This window comes from Elaeis guineensis, chromosome 10 (genome assembly GCF_000442705.2).
Source record: "Elaeis guineensis isolate ETL-2024a chromosome 10, EG11, whole genome shotgun sequence".
NCBI classification, from domain to species: Eukaryota; Viridiplantae; Streptophyta; class Magnoliopsida; order Arecales; family Arecaceae; genus Elaeis; species Elaeis guineensis.
Window position 1 is genome coordinate 28,508,871 of NC_026002.2, and position 18,472 is coordinate 28,527,342.

At 37.9% G+C, this 18,472-nt stretch overlaps 1 protein-coding gene across 1 annotated transcript; it reads right to left on the reverse strand.

Annotated features, from left to right (window-relative positions):
* Positions 1 to 5,911: 5,911 nt before the first annotated feature.
* LOC105052544 (uncharacterized) lies at positions 5,912 to 7,108 on the reverse strand. The gene is made up of 2 exons (XM_010933382.4): positions 6,721 to 7,108; positions 5,912 to 6,616 (listed from the first exon to the last, which is right to left on the reverse strand). Exons 1-2 carry the CDS (start codon positions 7,097 to 7,099, stop codon positions 6,129 to 6,131), a joined length of 867 nt encoding a protein of 288 aa, XP_010931684.2. The 5' UTR covers positions 7,100 to 7,108; the 3' UTR covers positions 5,912 to 6,128.
* Positions 7,109 to 18,472: the final 11,364 nt, after the last annotated feature.

Here is an 18,472-nt window from a genome sequence, read left to right on the forward strand (position 1 = left end):
CAAAAGTTGAAGATTTATTATTTCAATCTCATTCTCAAACTTTTGATATTTTAATTTTCGATACAACTTCATCATTAAGTCATTTCATAAAGATCAATATCACCATTGTTGATTGAATCAATATCACTATTTCTAGTCATCGAAATTTTCTTACTCAAACACTCAAACTCTTAAATATTCTAATTCTTGAAGCAAATTTTATTATTAAATCATTCCATAATAAAAAAATTAATAACTCAAAAATTGATCTAAATCAAAACTATATTTTTCTTATAATCAAAATTAATGTCTCTATTCTAAGTAAGTATATCAATTTGCTTTATCAAAATATTAACTACTCTTAATTAATTGATTCATTATCAAATTAAATTATAAATAACTCTAATCTATTTTTTGTAGAACAATTATCAATATCAATAGATAACCTCAATCTTTTCTATTTTGTCAGAAAAATAATAATAATCAAAAGAGTCCAAACTTCAAATTTTATTATATCTTGGAGATAAATATTTGAGTATAATAATCTAAGATCAAAATCATTATTCGATAAATAATCTCAAATTCTTTCTAATAAATAGAAAATTATAAAATTTAATTCTAAGATAGAAAAAATTTATCTTTAAATATTCTAAATCTAAAATTAAAAATCAAGGATCCACTGATCCTAGAATTAGGATACTAAATATTTTATTTTTATTTTTTTTTAGCATAGTAGGTGGAAGCACTACTTTAAAAAATCACATTAGGATATCTAAAATAATTTAAAATTTTAAAATATTATTCTTTCTAATATCAATAAATTTTTTGTATCAAACCATATCATCTATCATAATTCTTTAACTCAAAGGGTCAATATTCCTGACTTACTCAAAGTAATCCAGATTACCATGCTTTCGTTGTGCACTCTGATCTAACAATCAAAATTTTTTAGCTTCACCAAAAAAAAGTTTGATCAAATTATTTCTTTATCTTATCAATAGAAAAGATCTAAAATTTTAAATTTCAATTGAAGTCAAAGATTAACTTTCGATTCTCATTCATACTTTTACTGGTGTACAATAATCTTGATTAACCCTTGAGTCCAATATCATATTTAAACCATCATATAGATTTACTATAATTAATATGAATCAAATCTTAATTCTCATATCAATTCAATTCGATAATTTTTAAACCAAATATTCTTATAGGTCAAATCAATGAAAAAAAATCCTTCGATGCTCTACCAAATTTGGACATAATCAGAATATATAAGAATTTTAAATCATTATTATTTTTTTTTTTTTCTAAAATTTCTATCATCAGGATCTTCAATATCTATCAAATATCCTTTCATAACAATCATACAAGCTTCAAAAAATTAAATCTCCATTTAATAGTAGATTCAATTAGGGACCTCATTAACAAAAGCAAAGGAAACTCCATATCAATTCTTAAATCCAAAATTTTTAAATTATAAATTCACATGGATCCCTTAATCTGAAATAAATATAAATCAGATCTTTTGTCTTAATCTAAAGATATCAATTTTTCATTAACAACCTCAACAATAATATCAAAAAATCTCTTGATCAACTTAGATACGAAATCTTTAAATTGAAATTTCATACACATCATGCAGTCTCCAAGAGACATAATAAGATCCATTATCTATATCTAAGGATGATGATTAAAGATTCCAGTACGATGAATATTCTACAACCTCAAAATTAATTTCATCAATAAGAAATAGGTTTCTTTGTAATATCCTCAAATATGCATTCATCCTAATTGAGATCGTCGCTTTTGCACCATTTCATCACTTCTACTACGGAGGCCATCCCTGACCTCAGGCACGAGATTTGGTTGCAACCTCTATAATTTTTTTCAATTCATCAATATATTTAAATTTTTATTTGTTGGTCATATATATAACTAAAAAATAAAAAATTATATAGTTTAACAATAAAATCAATATATATTTAAATATATCATTATAATTGTAACAAACTTAAAAATTTAATACGAAGATTATTAATTAATTAATGATAAAATTAGATAAAATACAATCTCATCATGTAGTCGGTCTTGTCCATCACCTTCTGTAATTTAAAAAAAATAAAATAAAATAAATCTTACAAAGAGAACTATCAATTATGTTAGGCCTAGCTTTATTAGGTCGATGACCGGATCCGCATGAGCTAGCATGTTGTCTTCATTGCTCGTACGAAACAGACGTCCTAAACGATGGTCGTCATGATGCATGAGAAAATGGTCAAGTCCGGCAAATTTGACCCGGTGGGCCATTCGTTCCACGCTCGGCTAGCCCTGTGTGAGGGAGGTCTTAATCTCGGGAGGTGACAGAAGTGACCTCTTGCCAAGATCTTTCGGAGTCTATTAGATTGCTAAGAGTATCGAATATTTGCCATCTAAGTTCGGACCAACCTTATGATCGAAAGTTTAAAAAACATATATATTTTTTGACCCCACAATTTGTCCTGTTGCGCATGCATTCCGTTCATTTGAAACATTCTTAATTGGGTACGTTTATCATCTTGATTGTCAGAATGGATCAATAGCTATCACATTATCATTTGGATGCTATTCTCGGTTGGCCTTGCGTTGAGATTGCGAGGAGTTTAGATTTGCTGGGCTCAAAACTGGCCCATTAACAGTAGTTGAAATATTGGTTCTGAGAAAAATCACGTCCACTTGGGGAATTGTGCAATTTATGTTTGTTTCCTTAATATTCTCTGTATGAGAAATATATGAATATTCCTGCTTTTACCTACAAATTATATATAGACGCTGATTGTCAATCTCCTGGTACTACTATTAATCAGCGAACTTGAAAGAAAAGAATTTGATCTTGGGTTGCTCATAATCAATGGGGGCCTGTTTGCTATAACTTTTATTTTCATTTTTATTTTTAAAAAATCAGAAAAAAAATGAACAAATATTGGACAACTTGTATTATTAAATCTCTTTTTTTATTTAACAAAATAGCTGTAGAATTATTAGTGATTTGTACAGTGAAGATTTATTGCTTTCAGAAACAACGAGGATAAAAAAGAGAAATAATATATAGTAAAAATTTTGCATAATTTTTATCTCCAACAATAATCTTGCATAGTATTTCACTAATTTATAGTGAAACAAAAACAACACTAACAAGGGTACCAAATAGATCCAAAATTAATTGTGAATTTTGTTGTAGTCAAGGACTCATTGCTCGACACGTGAGATACTATCTATTTTGGCCTACGGCTTATAATCCGGGGATTACATGAGCTGTTTTTGGACCTCACAGTTTTGCCCCTTAAAAGGTACATCATGTGAAAAGGATGGTCCCTTTCTATATAGTCAGATTTTTTCTTGACTCCAACTAGGGCTGAAAGTGGGCCGGGCCGGATCATACCCCCGTCCAAGCCTGGCCCGAATTTTTTTTTCGGGCTTTGGGCTAGGCTTAGGCTCGAAATTTTCTAAAAGATCCAGGTCCGAGCCCGACCCGAGCCCAGGCCCGAGCCCGGCCCGAATCAGATTGGGCCAGCCCACAACCCACACCATTCCTTAAAAAAAAAAAAAATCCAAAGCCTAACCTATTTCGGGGGACACCATCCCTTTATTTTGTTTTTGTTTTTTTTGTGCTTCAAACGCTTCCGGAGCCTCTGCGGACACTGCCTCTTCCCCCCTCTCCTCGCTATCTCCCGTCGATCTCCACCGTGGTTTCCTCCCCATCGTCACTGGCGTTGGCCTTCTCCCTTGGATCTCCCTCTGGTGCTTTCTTTCCCATCAATCTCTAAAAAAGAGAAAAAAATCGTTGCTTTCCTCATCGCCACCACCCGTCGGTTACCATCGTTGCCGTCGCTGTCGCCTTTCTCCCCATCATCATCGATATCGGCCTTCCCATCAGATGCTTTTCTTCCAATAGATTTTCAAAAAAAATAAAAAAATAAAAAAAAAAATAAAAACTTGCCTTTTAATTTTTTCCATCTTACCCTTGTTTTCATTGATTTTCTCCTTAGGGGCCTCCTCAGCTTGGTCCTTCTGCTGCTCATCGATAGGGAGAAAAGTAGTGATGAGGGCGATGGTCACGATGACCTCATCCCCAGTGGTGAGGATCTCCAATGGGAGCTCGAAGAAGGACTTGAAGAAAGAGTCAAGATGGGCATGACGATCGAAGGAGAGGGCCTCAGCTCTACCAAAGAAGATGAAGACGGCGATGGCCAGTGGATGAACAAGGACCACGGTCTATGATCAAGGGGGCTAAGTTGGAACTATTAAACAGAAACGGACTCTCGGAAAGGGTGGCATGGAACCAGGCTTGGGCTGGCTCATAAAAATAAATGGGCTGAACTTCGGAGTGGGCTCGGACCGAAAATAAATGGGTTGAACTTCTGGCAAGGGTAGGGCCGGGCTCAGGCCGAGCCAAAAGTCTACCCGAGCTTAGTCTGAATGGTTTCGGACCGAGTCCGAAGTTCGACCCGAAGCCGGCCCAGCCCAATAGGGCTCAGATCGATCTGAATCCACTTCCAACCCTAACTCCAACCAATGTGGGACTAATGATGTCTTTTCTTCTAGAGCACAATATAGCCTCCCCAATCAAAAGGCATCTGTGTACACCACAAACAGTGTCAGTGTAGGCGGAAGGAGCCTCACGATTCATAGAGGGTGATGCCCTCTTTCTAGCACCAATGTTGCAGTTAATGGCTCATGCCTCGGCACGTAAGGTATTGCCTGCTTTGGTCTGAGGCCCATAGTTCTGAGGCTGTATAGACCGTTTTGGATCTCACGATTTTGTCCTTTAAAAGGTGCCTCACGTAGGAAGGATGGTTCCTTCGTATATAAGATAGATTCTCCTTTGACTCCAACCAATGTGAACTTAATGATGTCCTTTCTCTATACCATAATAAATCTAAAATTTTTCCACAACGTTACTTCAAATGCAATTTAACATAGATCTAGGTCAAGCATTGCATGACTCTACTAATGTAATAGCCCCTTGTCTCATTTACCACAACAAGATGATTAATGGTAATATATTTGATGTGGGCTACTTATATTTTTAGATTTAATATTTTAATAATTTCAATAAAAAGATTGATATTTCGGTTTTGAATCATAGTTTCCTGCTTTAATTCCTTAAGCCTTTACGTTTCTCCAGGATTTATTTTTTTAGTAGTAGTATACTATAGTTGCTCTAAGCCATTCCATGTCTCTGGTTCTAGTGCATAGGTCTGCAGAGAAAGCAGTAATTCAAGATTCCATAGGTGTGGTTTCTTTAATGGAATTACCATTAGGCCAAATAATACAACTCTTATGGCGCAAAAATGGCATATTGATCCTGATTAAGATGACTCCTGATTTGAAATATGGGTGAGTGAAGGATTCATGGTTGTTCTTTTTGTGATTTGGTTTCAGCTCTGTTATGATTCATGTAGTTTGATAATGTTCAACTTCAGATGTCTGTTATATGGCTGGAAATTATCATTGTTTATCATATAATTTACACCAAAATATAATTGCCCTGAGAACCATTTTAAGCTGACATTTTTGTTCAATGTTTCTAAAATTATCATAATGAAATTTTCTTCTAATGCACCTACTTAACAATAAAGTTTTGTAGGAAAGGTAAGAAATTCTGATTATTCCAGGTTTTTGAATTCCCTTATCTGAATTTAAGCACAAGGGTTCGGAAATTTTCTCCATAACCAAAGGACTCCATGCGGTCCAAAGGGACTTAACCAGACTATTAATCTAATGGTTAATTAAAATGGCTTTTGATTTACCCGCCATTATATAACTGGGTTTGTAATGACTGACTATTATACTCAATTTATCATTCATTAATATAAGCTTACCAAAGACAAAAGAGAAAATTAAAAAGAAGGAATGTTTGAGCTCCTGAATCCAAGATAAAATTTTCCATAAATGCATCATCAACTTATGGATTCCATAAATTTCTTCTAATAAAATCAAAACACATAAATCTACATCTCACAAGCAAATGTTGAGAGATTACAGAAACAGGGCAGGAAACAAGCTGATACATGAACAGAAATACATTAAAGCGGGTATTTAACCTTGGCCACTACTTAAGTACTTACATTACCAAACCTAAATAAACCTTAATATATAAGAAGAAAAGCTTAGAAAAGAAGGTCCTCGAAATTCCAGAAAAGGTCTTCATTGGAAGCAGGGCCGCCCTTCTGACCCCCGGCGCTAGCACCGGCCTGCGCCGCCGCAGTCACCTCGACGAACGGCATCTCCAAGAGATCCGCACACGACCCGGAAGCCATCGCCTCCTGCCTCAACCCCTCCGCCTCCACACCCCCGCCTACCGCCACCATGGCGGAGGAGTAAGCCTCACCGCCGACGCAGTACGGGCCGTAGCGCTGGCGTGCCGCCTTCGCCGGCGGTGGTGGCGGGTCCTCGTTGGGGAAGTTGACCTTGGCCTTGCAGCCGCGGATCCGGCGGGCTGCCCGGTCGTAAGCCCGGGCGGCCTCCTCGGCGGTGCTGAAGGTCCCCAGCCAGACCCGCACCCCCTTCGCCGGATCACGGATCTCCGCCGCCCACTTCCCCCACGGCCGCCGGCGAATCCCGCGGTAAAGGTTCTTCCTTTCTCTCTTCTTCGGCTCTGAACCACCCAAAGAGCCCATCATCAGTCCTCGATTCCTCTGGAAAACGTCAAAAGGAAGAAAAGAGGAAGGAGAGGAAGGGAAAATCGGATAAAGGCGTCACCTTTTTGGGTTGGATCGGTGCCAGGACCGGGCCAGAGGTCGGAGGTGGCGACGAGTTGGTGATGTTGGCTCCGGGGAGGGAGGAGGTCGGAGATGATGGCGCCGCCGCACATGGTTCCTTTGTTCTTCGCTGCTCCTAAGCCTGCTCTGCTGCGATGGAGAAGCAAAGAGAAATTAAAACAGGGGAGAAAGAAGTGGAGTGGGCTCAGAGGGGACTGGGAAGGAACAGAGTTGAGAGAGAGAGAGAGATGAGAGAAGAAGGTAATGGGAAAAAGAATTGGGACAGGGGGGTTTATATAGTGGTGCTCTGTTTCACTCTCTTTGTCCGTTTGTTCATTAACACGAGGAGAAGGTGAATCTTTTTGGCCATTAAGTAACATAAAAAAAAAGGAGAAAGAGAAAAGAGGAGGGGGGAGAGAGAGGTAGGTGGTGGAAGGTTCCGGCGTCCGGGTCGTATGTTTGCATGGCGTCGCGCGTGGACTGGATGTGGCTGGCGCGTGGATGCCGTCTTTGTCACGGAAGGTCCCCAGCTGGCCGCCACCCTGCTCCTCTTTATCACCTGCCATGCACGTGAGAGTGCGAGAGAGAGTTTAAATTTCATTAGCTACTAATCCATAATCTAATTAAAGGTTAATTATATTAACCATCTAATTTTATTGATATGTTTAGGATTTCGAGATTTGTACTTTTTTTTTAATTATCGAATTCAATCACTAGATCATAGTTTGGATGGATATCAAAGCAGTCCAAACATCTCTTCCTTCTATCTGCATAGATCTCATAACGACTATTATGTAATCCAATAGTGTATACCGTAGAAAAAGATGAATCATTCTCATGTGAAAGATATAACCTAGACCCTATCATGGAGGGTCCCAAGCTGGCCACCACCTTCCTTTTGATCACTTGCAATGCACGTGAGACTCAAGGGGGAGTTTAAATTTCATTAGCAACTAATCCATAATCTGATTAAAGGTTAATTTTATTAACCATCTAATTTGATAGATATATTTAAGGGGGTGTTTGGTTCATGATCATAATCGGAATTAGTATGGATTAAAATGAGAATCGGAATAGCTATATTCTCTAAAGTATTTAATTCATGATCGGAATCAAAATCAAAATAGAAATGAAGATTTGAATTCTTAAGAGAGAGTAGGAATTGGGATTTAAGAGGATTGGACCGTTTCTATTTCATTTTGGAATTAGAATCGGAATGAGACTTTTTCTAACTAAATGATTGGAATGAAAATCATCCATTGCTATTTCTATTTTGAATCTTAATTTTTTTGCAACCAAATATCTTTTTAGAGTTTCCAAAAATGCCTCATCCTAATTGTTTCTTTTTCGCAAAACAAATAAGTAAATTGAGTGACTTGTGTGCGCGTGTGTATGTACATATAATAGAGATAGGGAGCTCCTATGAAGAGGTAAGGTGATTGGAGAAACGAACTGCAAGTTTGATCTTATCCGGGCATGATACTGTGAGAAACAAAACTTCATAGCTTCCATGGTCATTGTTGAGGAAAATTTTGCATGGACCAATTATATAAAAAAGTTCAAGATTCAAAAAATTTGTGCTTAGCAGGCCCGCCAATTGAAGTCTTTGCCGACTCAAGGTTGACTACAATTTTTACTGAGCTAGTCCTCTGTGACTATCTGATCGGGATTTTACCTTCTCAGCAGACGAAAATTTGTCGACCGTCACTCGACAATCTTTATTCATCACCGTCGATGTCTCCTCATCAACCGATCATTCCTGACGACTACCTATACACTGTTAAGCAGATCTGGTGGTAGCATAAAACGACCGACTTCTGGTCGTCATTGATCAAGCCTCATCCCCACAACATTCAATTGGCCATTCGATTCAAAATACGGTGCTAGTCAGGCAACAACTGTCGTTGGACTGATAAGGCAATCATAACTGTCACATCTTAAAAATTTTGAATGATAATTTTACACCCCATGAATCGTGAGATCGTGTCAATCAACTTGCCAACTGGAGTTTCAATTCTTCGTTTATAAAGAAGATTCAAAAAGAACTCCTAAAAAGATACACTATTACTCTATTTCTCATATTTTTTTTTTGTTAGATAAAAATTTTAATTTAAATATCAAAGAGTTCTCATCAGAGTAACTTTGGATTTAAATTTTTATATGGATCACACCCTCGAGAGGCTTATTTTACCGTCAACCCCAGTATTTTGGCTATGGGTTCTCGCACCAACGGTCATGTACAGTGTAGGAAAGGATTTTGTGGTTGGCTTTTCTCGGCCACCTTGTCTTAATGCACGTAAATGGAAAGCTTTCATGCTCTTGTACAACCGAGCTAGCGCAAGGCCCTTTGAACCTTTTACGATTACACTACAGTATTAATCCAATAATGTAGTACAGATCGATGCTGTAAGCGTTATCGGGCTTTGCGGATGATGCTACAGTCCACTACAGTATTAATCATTGTCTTATATTTAAGCTGAAAAAAGAATTCATAGATAATTGTGATTGCATTATTTATTATGTTTCAAACTAATTTGATAAAAAAGATAGCTTTTGTTATTCAACTAATTTGATAAATTATTTGAATTTTAACTTTTTTTTTTTTAAGAGAAGTGAACTGGAGCGAATTCTATATTATGTTAAGATTTGACGTCTCAAGATTCGATCCATATTGAGTGCACAGTGAAGTTCGTAGCGAAAAATGGAGTCAAACGAGACTAAGATCACCCTAAACGGAGCTAAGATGGAGGAGATACGAGCTTTTGAAGCCTGCACGAGATCCGAAGCAGTAGAGGACCGTCGGCGGCATAGCCACAGGCAGCGGAGCGCGGCCCAGGTGGGGCCAATGCGTGGGATGCGTGGCCCAAGTGCGCGGCCTAAGCGCGCATCCCGGGCTCGCGGCCCAGGTGCTGCACCTGGGCCTGTACCCCGATCTACGGTGGATCGGGCGATCCATGGCGGTTGTGTGGACTGTCTGGGCATTTTTCAGGCATTTTTTACGGTCTACGATACTATTCTATGGACCGGAGCATGATCGGATAGCCTAGGGACGTCTCGATCACGATCCGATGATTGGGGAAGGATTTTGGGTCTGTCTAATAGACCTAAATCTAATCTAATTAGGTTTAAACCCATGTTTAAGGCCTATAAAGGCCTGGGAACAGTGAACAGAAGGGCGTGTGTGTGGTTTGGTTTTCTGCTGTGGATGCACCGTATGGAACCCAAGGAAGAGAAAAGAGACCGCATCATTGAGAGAGAAGGAGCAGGAGGCTCCTGGACAGCGGACATCGATCACTTCAGGGGTTCAGGGGGGTCTTCCAAGAGAGAGAGAGCTTTTGTGAGGAAAACTTCTAGTGAGAAAGAAATTGAGTGTACGAGGGTTGAGGGTGAGATCTCCTCTTGTAAATTTTTTTTTTTATAGTGAAGTTTGCATGTCCCGTGGAGGTGAGCCCTTTTGTGATTGATCTACGTATTTTGATTGTTTTTTGTTTTGTTTATTCTTTCTTCCTGCTGCATCGCGCAGTACCGAAAAGATCCTGGGAGGTAGTGTCCTGACCAGACATCCACCCAACAAGTGATCAGAGCGAGGCGGTACAAGGACGTAGATTGCAGCAGTGGTGAGTAAGACTGAAGATAGAGAAGACAGGAACAATCAAGATGGAGATCAACAAGTTTGATGGTAAGAGCAATTTCTCCTTGTGGCAGGTAAGGGTGAAGGACGTGCTCATCCAATAGGGATTGATCGATGCTATCTTGTGCGACGAAAAGTCAACCACCATGGAAGTGCAGGATTGGAAACGGCTACAGATGCTGGCGGTGAGTACCATCCACATGTACCTAGCGGATGAGGTAGTGATCCATGTGCTGAGCGAGACTTCTCCGACAGTGCTGTGGTCGAAGCTCGAGGAGTTGTACATGGCAAAGTCTCTCACCAACACTCTTTTCCTTTGGAGGCAGTTTTACCAGCTGCAGATGGCTGAGGGATAGAGTGTGCAGGAGCATCTAAGCCACTTCTAGAAGATCCTCACTGACCTCCTCAGCGTTGGTGAGAATGTTGAGGAAAAGACTAGAGTGCTGATTTTGTTAAAGTCGCTTCCTCCTTCGTACGAGTCCTTGGTGACAGCTCTTCTAGTGTGGAAGAGCACCATCAAGATGGACGAGATCATCGCGGTGATACTCCAGAATGAGGTTCTCAGGAGGGAGAACCCAGCTTCGAGCTCAGGTGGTGGTAGCTCAGCTTTGGTGGCTTCTGGAGGATTAGAAGGCGGTAGACGGAGCGACAAGAGATCGCGACGAGAGTGGTCCAAGTCCATGAGGGACTTGAGCAAAATCAGATGTTACCGGTGTGAGGAGTTGGGGCATCCAGCCAAAAATTACCCTCAACTCAAAAATCGGACGGTGGCTACTGTGGCGATGGCCGATAGCGATTCAGATGGAGATGTTCTGGAGATATCTGACGAGATATCTACTTCTTTCCAACAGTGGATATTAGATTCTGCATGCACCCATCATTTATATTGCAGAGAGGAGTAGTTTGACTTCCTGAAGAACAATGAGGGCACCATATATCTGTCGGATGGATCGAGCTGTGCGATCAGAGGCATTGGGACGGTCAGCTGGAGGACACATGATGGTGCAGTGAGGAGATTGAGAGAGGTTCGATATATATACGATTTCAGACGGAATCTTATCTCACTTAGCGGACTGGATTCGAGATGCTACAGGACGGTAGCTGGTGGAGGAATCATGAGGGTGCTACACGGCGATAGAATTGTGCTGGAGGGAAAGAAGGGGAGCAAAAGACATTATTACCTGACGCAGAGTCCAGTGCGAGGTGGAGCTTCGGGAACCAGGTGGAGCCCAGAGCAAGGTGGAGGTGGATCGGGCATGAGACAGGAGACTCGGGAGGACGAGAGATAACGTCGCAAGGTGAGATTCCTATTGCCGCAGGATGATGTCCTGAACAGGTCTCAACTCAGGAGGAGCACAGCATACGACGGAGATGGGATCGAGCAGCCTGGCTCGACTCCCATGTTTGCCCATCCATGATCAGCAGGCGATTGCCCCAGAGCATGGGGGCGAGGAGATCCAGAAGCTCTCAAAGTTAGGAGGAGACCGAATATTGAGTCGATGTGAAGATTGTTAAGATTTGATGTCTCGAGATTCGATCAACATTGAGCCCACAGCGAGGTTTGCGGTGAAAAATGAAGTCCAACGAGACTAAGATCATCCCAAACAGAGCTCGAATAGAGGAGATACGAGCTTTTGAAGCTTGTACGAGATCTGAGGCGACGGAGGACCGCTGGCGGCGGGCCGGCGGAGCGACGGCGGCACCGCTCCAGGCGGCGGAGCGCGGCCCAGGCTCGCAGCCCAGCCCACGTGCAGGGTGCAGCCCGGGCCCAGGCGCCCGGTGCGGCCCAGATTTGTGCGCGCGGGCCGGCCCAAGCCCAGGCACTACGCCTGGGCCTGTACCCCTATCCACGGTGGACTAGACGGTCCATGACGGACTGCGTGAACTGCTTGGGAGTTTTTGATGCATTTCTCACGGTCCACGACATTATTCCATGGACCGAAGCATGATCGGATGGCCCAGGGACGTCCCGGTCACGATCCGATGGTTGGAGAAGGATTTTGGGCCTGTTTAGAAGACCTAAACCTAATCTAATTAGGTTTAAACCCTTGTTTAAGGCCTATAAAGGCTTGGGAACAGTGAACAGAAGGGCATGTGTGTGGTTTGATTTTCTGCTGTGGACGCGCCGTACGGATCTGAGGAAAAGAAAAGATACCGCGTCGCTGAGAGAGAAGGAGCAGGAGGCTCCTGGACCGTGGACGCCGATCACTTCAGGGGTTCAGGAGGGTCTTCCAAGAGAGAGAGCTTTTGTGAGGGAAACTTTTAGTGAGAGAGAAATTGGATGTACGAGGGTTGTAAAATTGGGTCTTGTAAAAATTTTTTTTCATAGTGAAGTTTGCATGTTCCATAAAGGCGAGTCCTTTTGTGGTTGATCTACGTATTTTAATTATTTTTTATTTTATTTTTTTTTTCTGCTGCATCGTGCAATATCAAAAAGATTTTGAGAGGTGATGTCTTGATTAGACATCCATCCAATGTATTAGAGATTGAGAAGAGTTTGCAAAGATGGGGAGATTCATGGAGCAACCATGTAGTGAACAAGTTTTGCACGAATGACACGAAGGGAATTGTATTTGGCCCAGGGATCTAGGGATCAACAACTTGCAATCTTATATGCGATCTAGGGATCAACAACTTTACTCCAAAAAAAAAAAAAAAAAAAATCAAGAACTTTGCGGTTGGCCTGACTCGGTCATATATGCAGCCTTAGGGCACATAGTTTAGTTGCTTATAGAGTCATTTTGGTTCAAAATAAAGCCTCCTTGAGTTATATATTACAAATTTAGTGAGTATTATTACATTTAAATGATGATGCTATAGTTTCCTACAGCTACAATCTTAGTTGCTGTCTTGCATGACTAAAGCATCTTATGTGGAATGCATATTTGATTGACAGTGATAATTAACGATATCAATCAAGATATACTTTCCAAGATAATTTGACAAATGTTCTTTCCTTATATTTATTACTATTTTTTCCTTTAAAGTAATTCGATATAGAGTGCATGTTAAGGAGTGTATTTATAAAAAAATAATGGATATCTATCGGTCTTATCTTAGGACTGTAGCAAAGAAAATTGTTTATATGAAAATAGCATAAAAAAGTATTTATACGGAGACATGGCATTTTTCGGTCTTCATTTTAATACTAATAAACATCAATTCTTGAAAAAAGAAAAAAAAAAAGAAATAGGCAATGTTACAGGAAAGCCAAAATTTCTTAAACAAGTTATGCGCATGGAAGAAGAAAAGACAAGTTATAGAGTGGCTACCCATGCACCCTTTTTTTTGAGATGCGCATAATATGCCATTAATGTTGGCCAGGCACTTTCTCTACAAATTAAAATTTTGGCAATTGCAAAATAGTGCATAAGTATGCTATATTTTTTTAAAATTAATAATTATTTAATATTTTTTTTATATTTTGTTTTAAAAAATATTAAATTTTGATCATGATATCTGATAAAAAAAATTATATCCTATATCATATGTATTATTTGATGAAGTACTATATCAATTATACATACACACCATGATGTGGTGTGGGATATAATTTATGATGACAACTCTCTCCAAGGTGCAGGCACGCAGTATCATGTGGCCCGCCGTGGGTTTGAGACAGCAAAGAGAAGAGATCTACCTCGTCACCCAATGCTAGCTCTCTCTCTGTACGTGCTAATCAGACCAAATCTTTGAAACCGTACAGTTTTGTGCAAATATTATACATGACCAGCATAACGTCGAGGAAAATAATTCTTCTATCCTAAAACAAAATAATTCAAATAATTACTGCGGCCTTCAAGCTGACAAGTGTTTGGCATTGCTTTGACAATCATGCATGTTAGGTGAAAGTGGTTAGACAGCTATAGGACATAAATATATAGATTATAGACATGGTTCTAACTTGGCATTGATTGCTTTAATCCACTGGACTTGTTACAAAAATTAGGTCCTGCACTTTTAATCAGCTGTACATTTTGTTTATGTTGACTAAATGAAATTACAAAAATTTGATTTAGAAATAATCCATTACCACAATGTCACTTGCTTATGCTTTACATTTTTAATCAATGTCGATTGCTTATACTTTTAGGCCTACTCATCTATTAACTTAAGTTTTTGGATTTAATTTTAATATCAAGATGATAAACATAGTTTTGCCTATTTGTTCGCCTAGAAATGTTTTATTTTCAAAGAAATCTTGTCCAAAGTTACATATAGAAACATAAAGGGAGGTAATATTTTTCTACTCATCCTTTTACTAGTTCAGCATAACGTTCTTTGTTTTTACTTTTTGTGTCGGTATTCAAATCTTTAAAATATTCTAATCCTTCATTGGGTCGTCATTTTCTTTACTCAAGTAATCTTCATGCTCACTCGAACTTTTTGACACCAAGAGTCCAGTCAAGTCATAGAGCGTAGGTTCAAACCATCGGCTTGGTGGCCCAATCCCACGAGACTAGATTTGAATCCGGGCTATAAAGAAATATGAAATTCATAGGAGGTACACAAGCTATGCTTCTTATTTTATTTCTGTTTACCAATTAATTCATTATTTCAAAAAGGGTAAATAATACTAAAATTGGACCAGATATCAGTATATTTATATTCATTTTATTTTATTCGATAAATACAGATATAGATATAAAAATTAGTCAAATATAATTTTTTTTAAAATTTATTTTAAATAAATATGATATTAAAAATATTGATATACATATAAATATAAGTCAGATAATTAAATTTTATGATCATAAAATTAAAGATATTATTAAGTGGATAGTAAATCAAATTAATAGTATGCTAATTTGCTTATATATTTATCTTAATAATTAATAAATATTATATAATATTAAATAAAATTATCAATAATACTGGATATTCGGATATAGATTGGATAATTGTCTGATATCCATTATTGAATATGAACATGAGTCAAATGCTCAAATTCCTACATGTTTCTAGATAGTTTTAGATAAAAAAAATAGATTTTGATGGATATTACCTGCATCATCTCTTGGAATAAGCCTTAGCTATAATTGTAAGATATTATAAAATAGAAAACTGCACTCTATCATTTGTAGATGTATATCAAAATAATGATAATAATAATAAAAAGGAAAAGATAGGATCCTAATGGGCAGAGACTGGCCAGATATCTAGAAGTTTTAGTAGGCCAGCCCATAAATGCATGCAGTGGTGATTGAGCAGCCAGATCTTATCAACCAAAACCGGCAACCGGTTTCCAAGGTGCTGTAGCTCAGAAGGGAGACATTCCAATGGATTATTTGGATCTAAGCCAAGGATTATCTAATATTTTAGATAATGTCTGCTCCATGGCCTACATAATCTTAAATTCATCCCCGAAAGCCAAAGTTTCTTTAACAATGGAGATGCCTAGGTTCTACAAACCGCATGATGTCAAACAACACCATAGATTCGATGGAAAATGACAGTATTTTTGGATTAACATGCTGCATAGAATCTTGGAATGGATAGGCCGTCAAAACCATGGGGCCAAATGGTAGCGATTGGACAAGCTTTTCTCCAAATCTCAGGACATTTACTGACTCAGACCCGACCAACCATAATCTAAATTAATCACAAGTCCATAAAGAATAAAAAAGAAGGATTAGCTGATAGCTTTCAAGGAAGGTGGCTTCTTAAAAGGATTTCGAAATCATTTGACTAATCGATATCACTAAAGGAGCCCAAAATTGCTAGTACCACACTCAAGTGGATAAGGCTTAAAAAAAAATGATCTTCTTTATCTTTATGGTAGTCAAAATGCATTTTTTTTGGATGAACAGAATAATCAAAAGAATGGGATTTTGACTGAAAGGAAGGGATGTAAACCTCCTCTAAAAAAAGTTTTTGCTATTAATATTTCTTTGTGCGCCATACTCCCAGATTTGATTTCCATCAAAGTATTCTGATATTATTCCAAGCCATATCTATGGGTCGGCCACCAGTGGACTCAGTTCGGGGCAAGCATTGTTAATCTTCTTTGTAGGCCTAAACTAAGTCGTATGAAGAAGCCCATTCATATACAGAATGAAATAAGTCGCATGAAAAGAGAGGCCAAAAAATATATTGTTGGTGAATTCGATAATAGCCACTCATATAATACTCGAACTTACTTTTGAGATGAAATCAAAATGACCCATCAAAAACCATTCAGAACCTAAGAAAATTGAGATGTGAGATATTGATATGATACTAATAGCATTGATCTTTCTCGCAAAATAAAATAATCTTACTATATTAATCAGATATCATGAAGATAATTATTTTTCTATATCTTAAAAATATTCATAAGTTGTCTTCACCCATTGATTCCATATAAATGTCCAGCAGTATTTATGATTTTATTACATGACATTTCTAAATGGTAGTTCAAGAGACTTAAAGCATATAGAAAACCTCTCTATAAATTTACTAGCCAATAATTTTAGAGATTCATAATAATCATTTTCTATATAGAAGAATCATGAATGCTTTAATTTTTATTTTTCTTTCTTTAGTACATAGAGGTCCATAGACAATAAGCTACATGTACGGGGACAAGACTCCTTGAGATACACTTAAACGGCCAACCATTATTGATCCCGTCAAAGCATGCCAAATCTAGATAGTCGTTGCATTTGTTCATCAAATGAGACAAAGCATAAACACCACAATTAGCTCGTACTGAGCTCCAAATTAAAGAGTTCGTACTTATTGTATCACATTCTAAACCATGGGTTGGGTCGGCTCTTATCCTTTATTTCGTATAAAAAATAAATTGGAAGAAGAATGGACAGGAGAGGATGAATGGATGAGGGAGAGGAAGGATGGGCCTTCCATATATATCGTCCCATATATTTGATGAAATATAGAAGAATAAATAGAAATAATTTCCACCCTTTGTTTAGTATAGAAGGAATAAAAAAAAAATCGATAATATTTGTATGATATTTTTATTAAATTATCTTTTAATAAAAAAAATATTATTATCATCAATTTCTAATACTTATCTATACTAATAAAATAAGACAATATATATGCTTATAATCTTTGTAATTCATAATTATCTAAATAATTAATAAAATTAAGTTTAATAAAGAAATTTATAAATTAATTATATATGAATTAATTTATTTATATATTGATTATATAAATAACTAATTAATTTATAATTTAACTTAAATAATTAACTAGAAAATAGTGAATACAAATAGAAAAATAGAAGATAATTTTAATTAGTTCCTTATAATTATGAAAATTATGTGTTAAAATTAAAATAGTTAGTAATAAAATTTAATAGCATATGGTCAGTAGTATAAATAAAATAAATAATATATATAAATAAAATAAATAAAAAAATCAAGATGTATTAGTATTTTATCAAAAAAAATTAATGAGAGATAATTTTATTAATATAGAAATCCATCGCTTATATGCTCCATCAATCCTTTCTTGCATCTTTCTAATTTGAGAGGGTATTAGTGGATTAGGATGGATAGACAATCTCTTTTTTTCATCCATCTTTACTAAGATTTTTTGAACCAAATAATGAATGGGGCCTAACCATCCTTCCAATCCCATCTATTCTTCCAACTCCATCTATCTTTCTTTTCATGATCCCCATCAAACATAGATTTAGAGACCATTGGGAATGCTATAGATGAAGTTGCCTTACAACCCAAGCAACAATGCAACTTGAGTTGCTTGCAACTCCATCTAGAAAGCTCTATCTCCCCCATTTGGATTCAGATGAGGAGTGGTAGAGGGAGGAAGGAGAGGAGGATCAGGAGTGATGGAAGAGGGAAATAGAGATGGAGGGAGAAGGATAGAAGTGAGTAAGGAGAGGCCAGTGGGAGCCATAACTTGATGGAGGCATTGTCTTCAGCAATGGCAAAGAGGGTGCATAGGTGTCAAGTAAGGTAGGAGGTAGTGGAGGATCAAGAGAGAGGTCAAGAATCAAGGTCTAGCAAGATTTGGATAGGATGTGGGTGAGGGGGGTTGGCAGGGTGTGACCAAATAGATCCATATGGGCAAGAGATGTTAGGGGGAGGTCTAGTGGGGCACGACTGGGAAGATCTAGAGAGATGAGAGCAAGTGACGTTGGAAGTGATCCAGT

Excerpts from the sequence above, each read along its gene's own strand:
- LOC105052544 (XM_010933382.4), bottom strand. The coding sequence starts at position 7,099 with ATGTTACTTAATGGCCAAAAAGATTCACCTTCTCCTCGTGTTAATGAA. Across the intron at positions 6,617-6,720 it reads CACCGATCCAACCCAAAAAG|AGCCGAAGAAGAGAGAAAGG; the intron begins GTGACGCCTTTA and ends TGGGTGGTTCAG.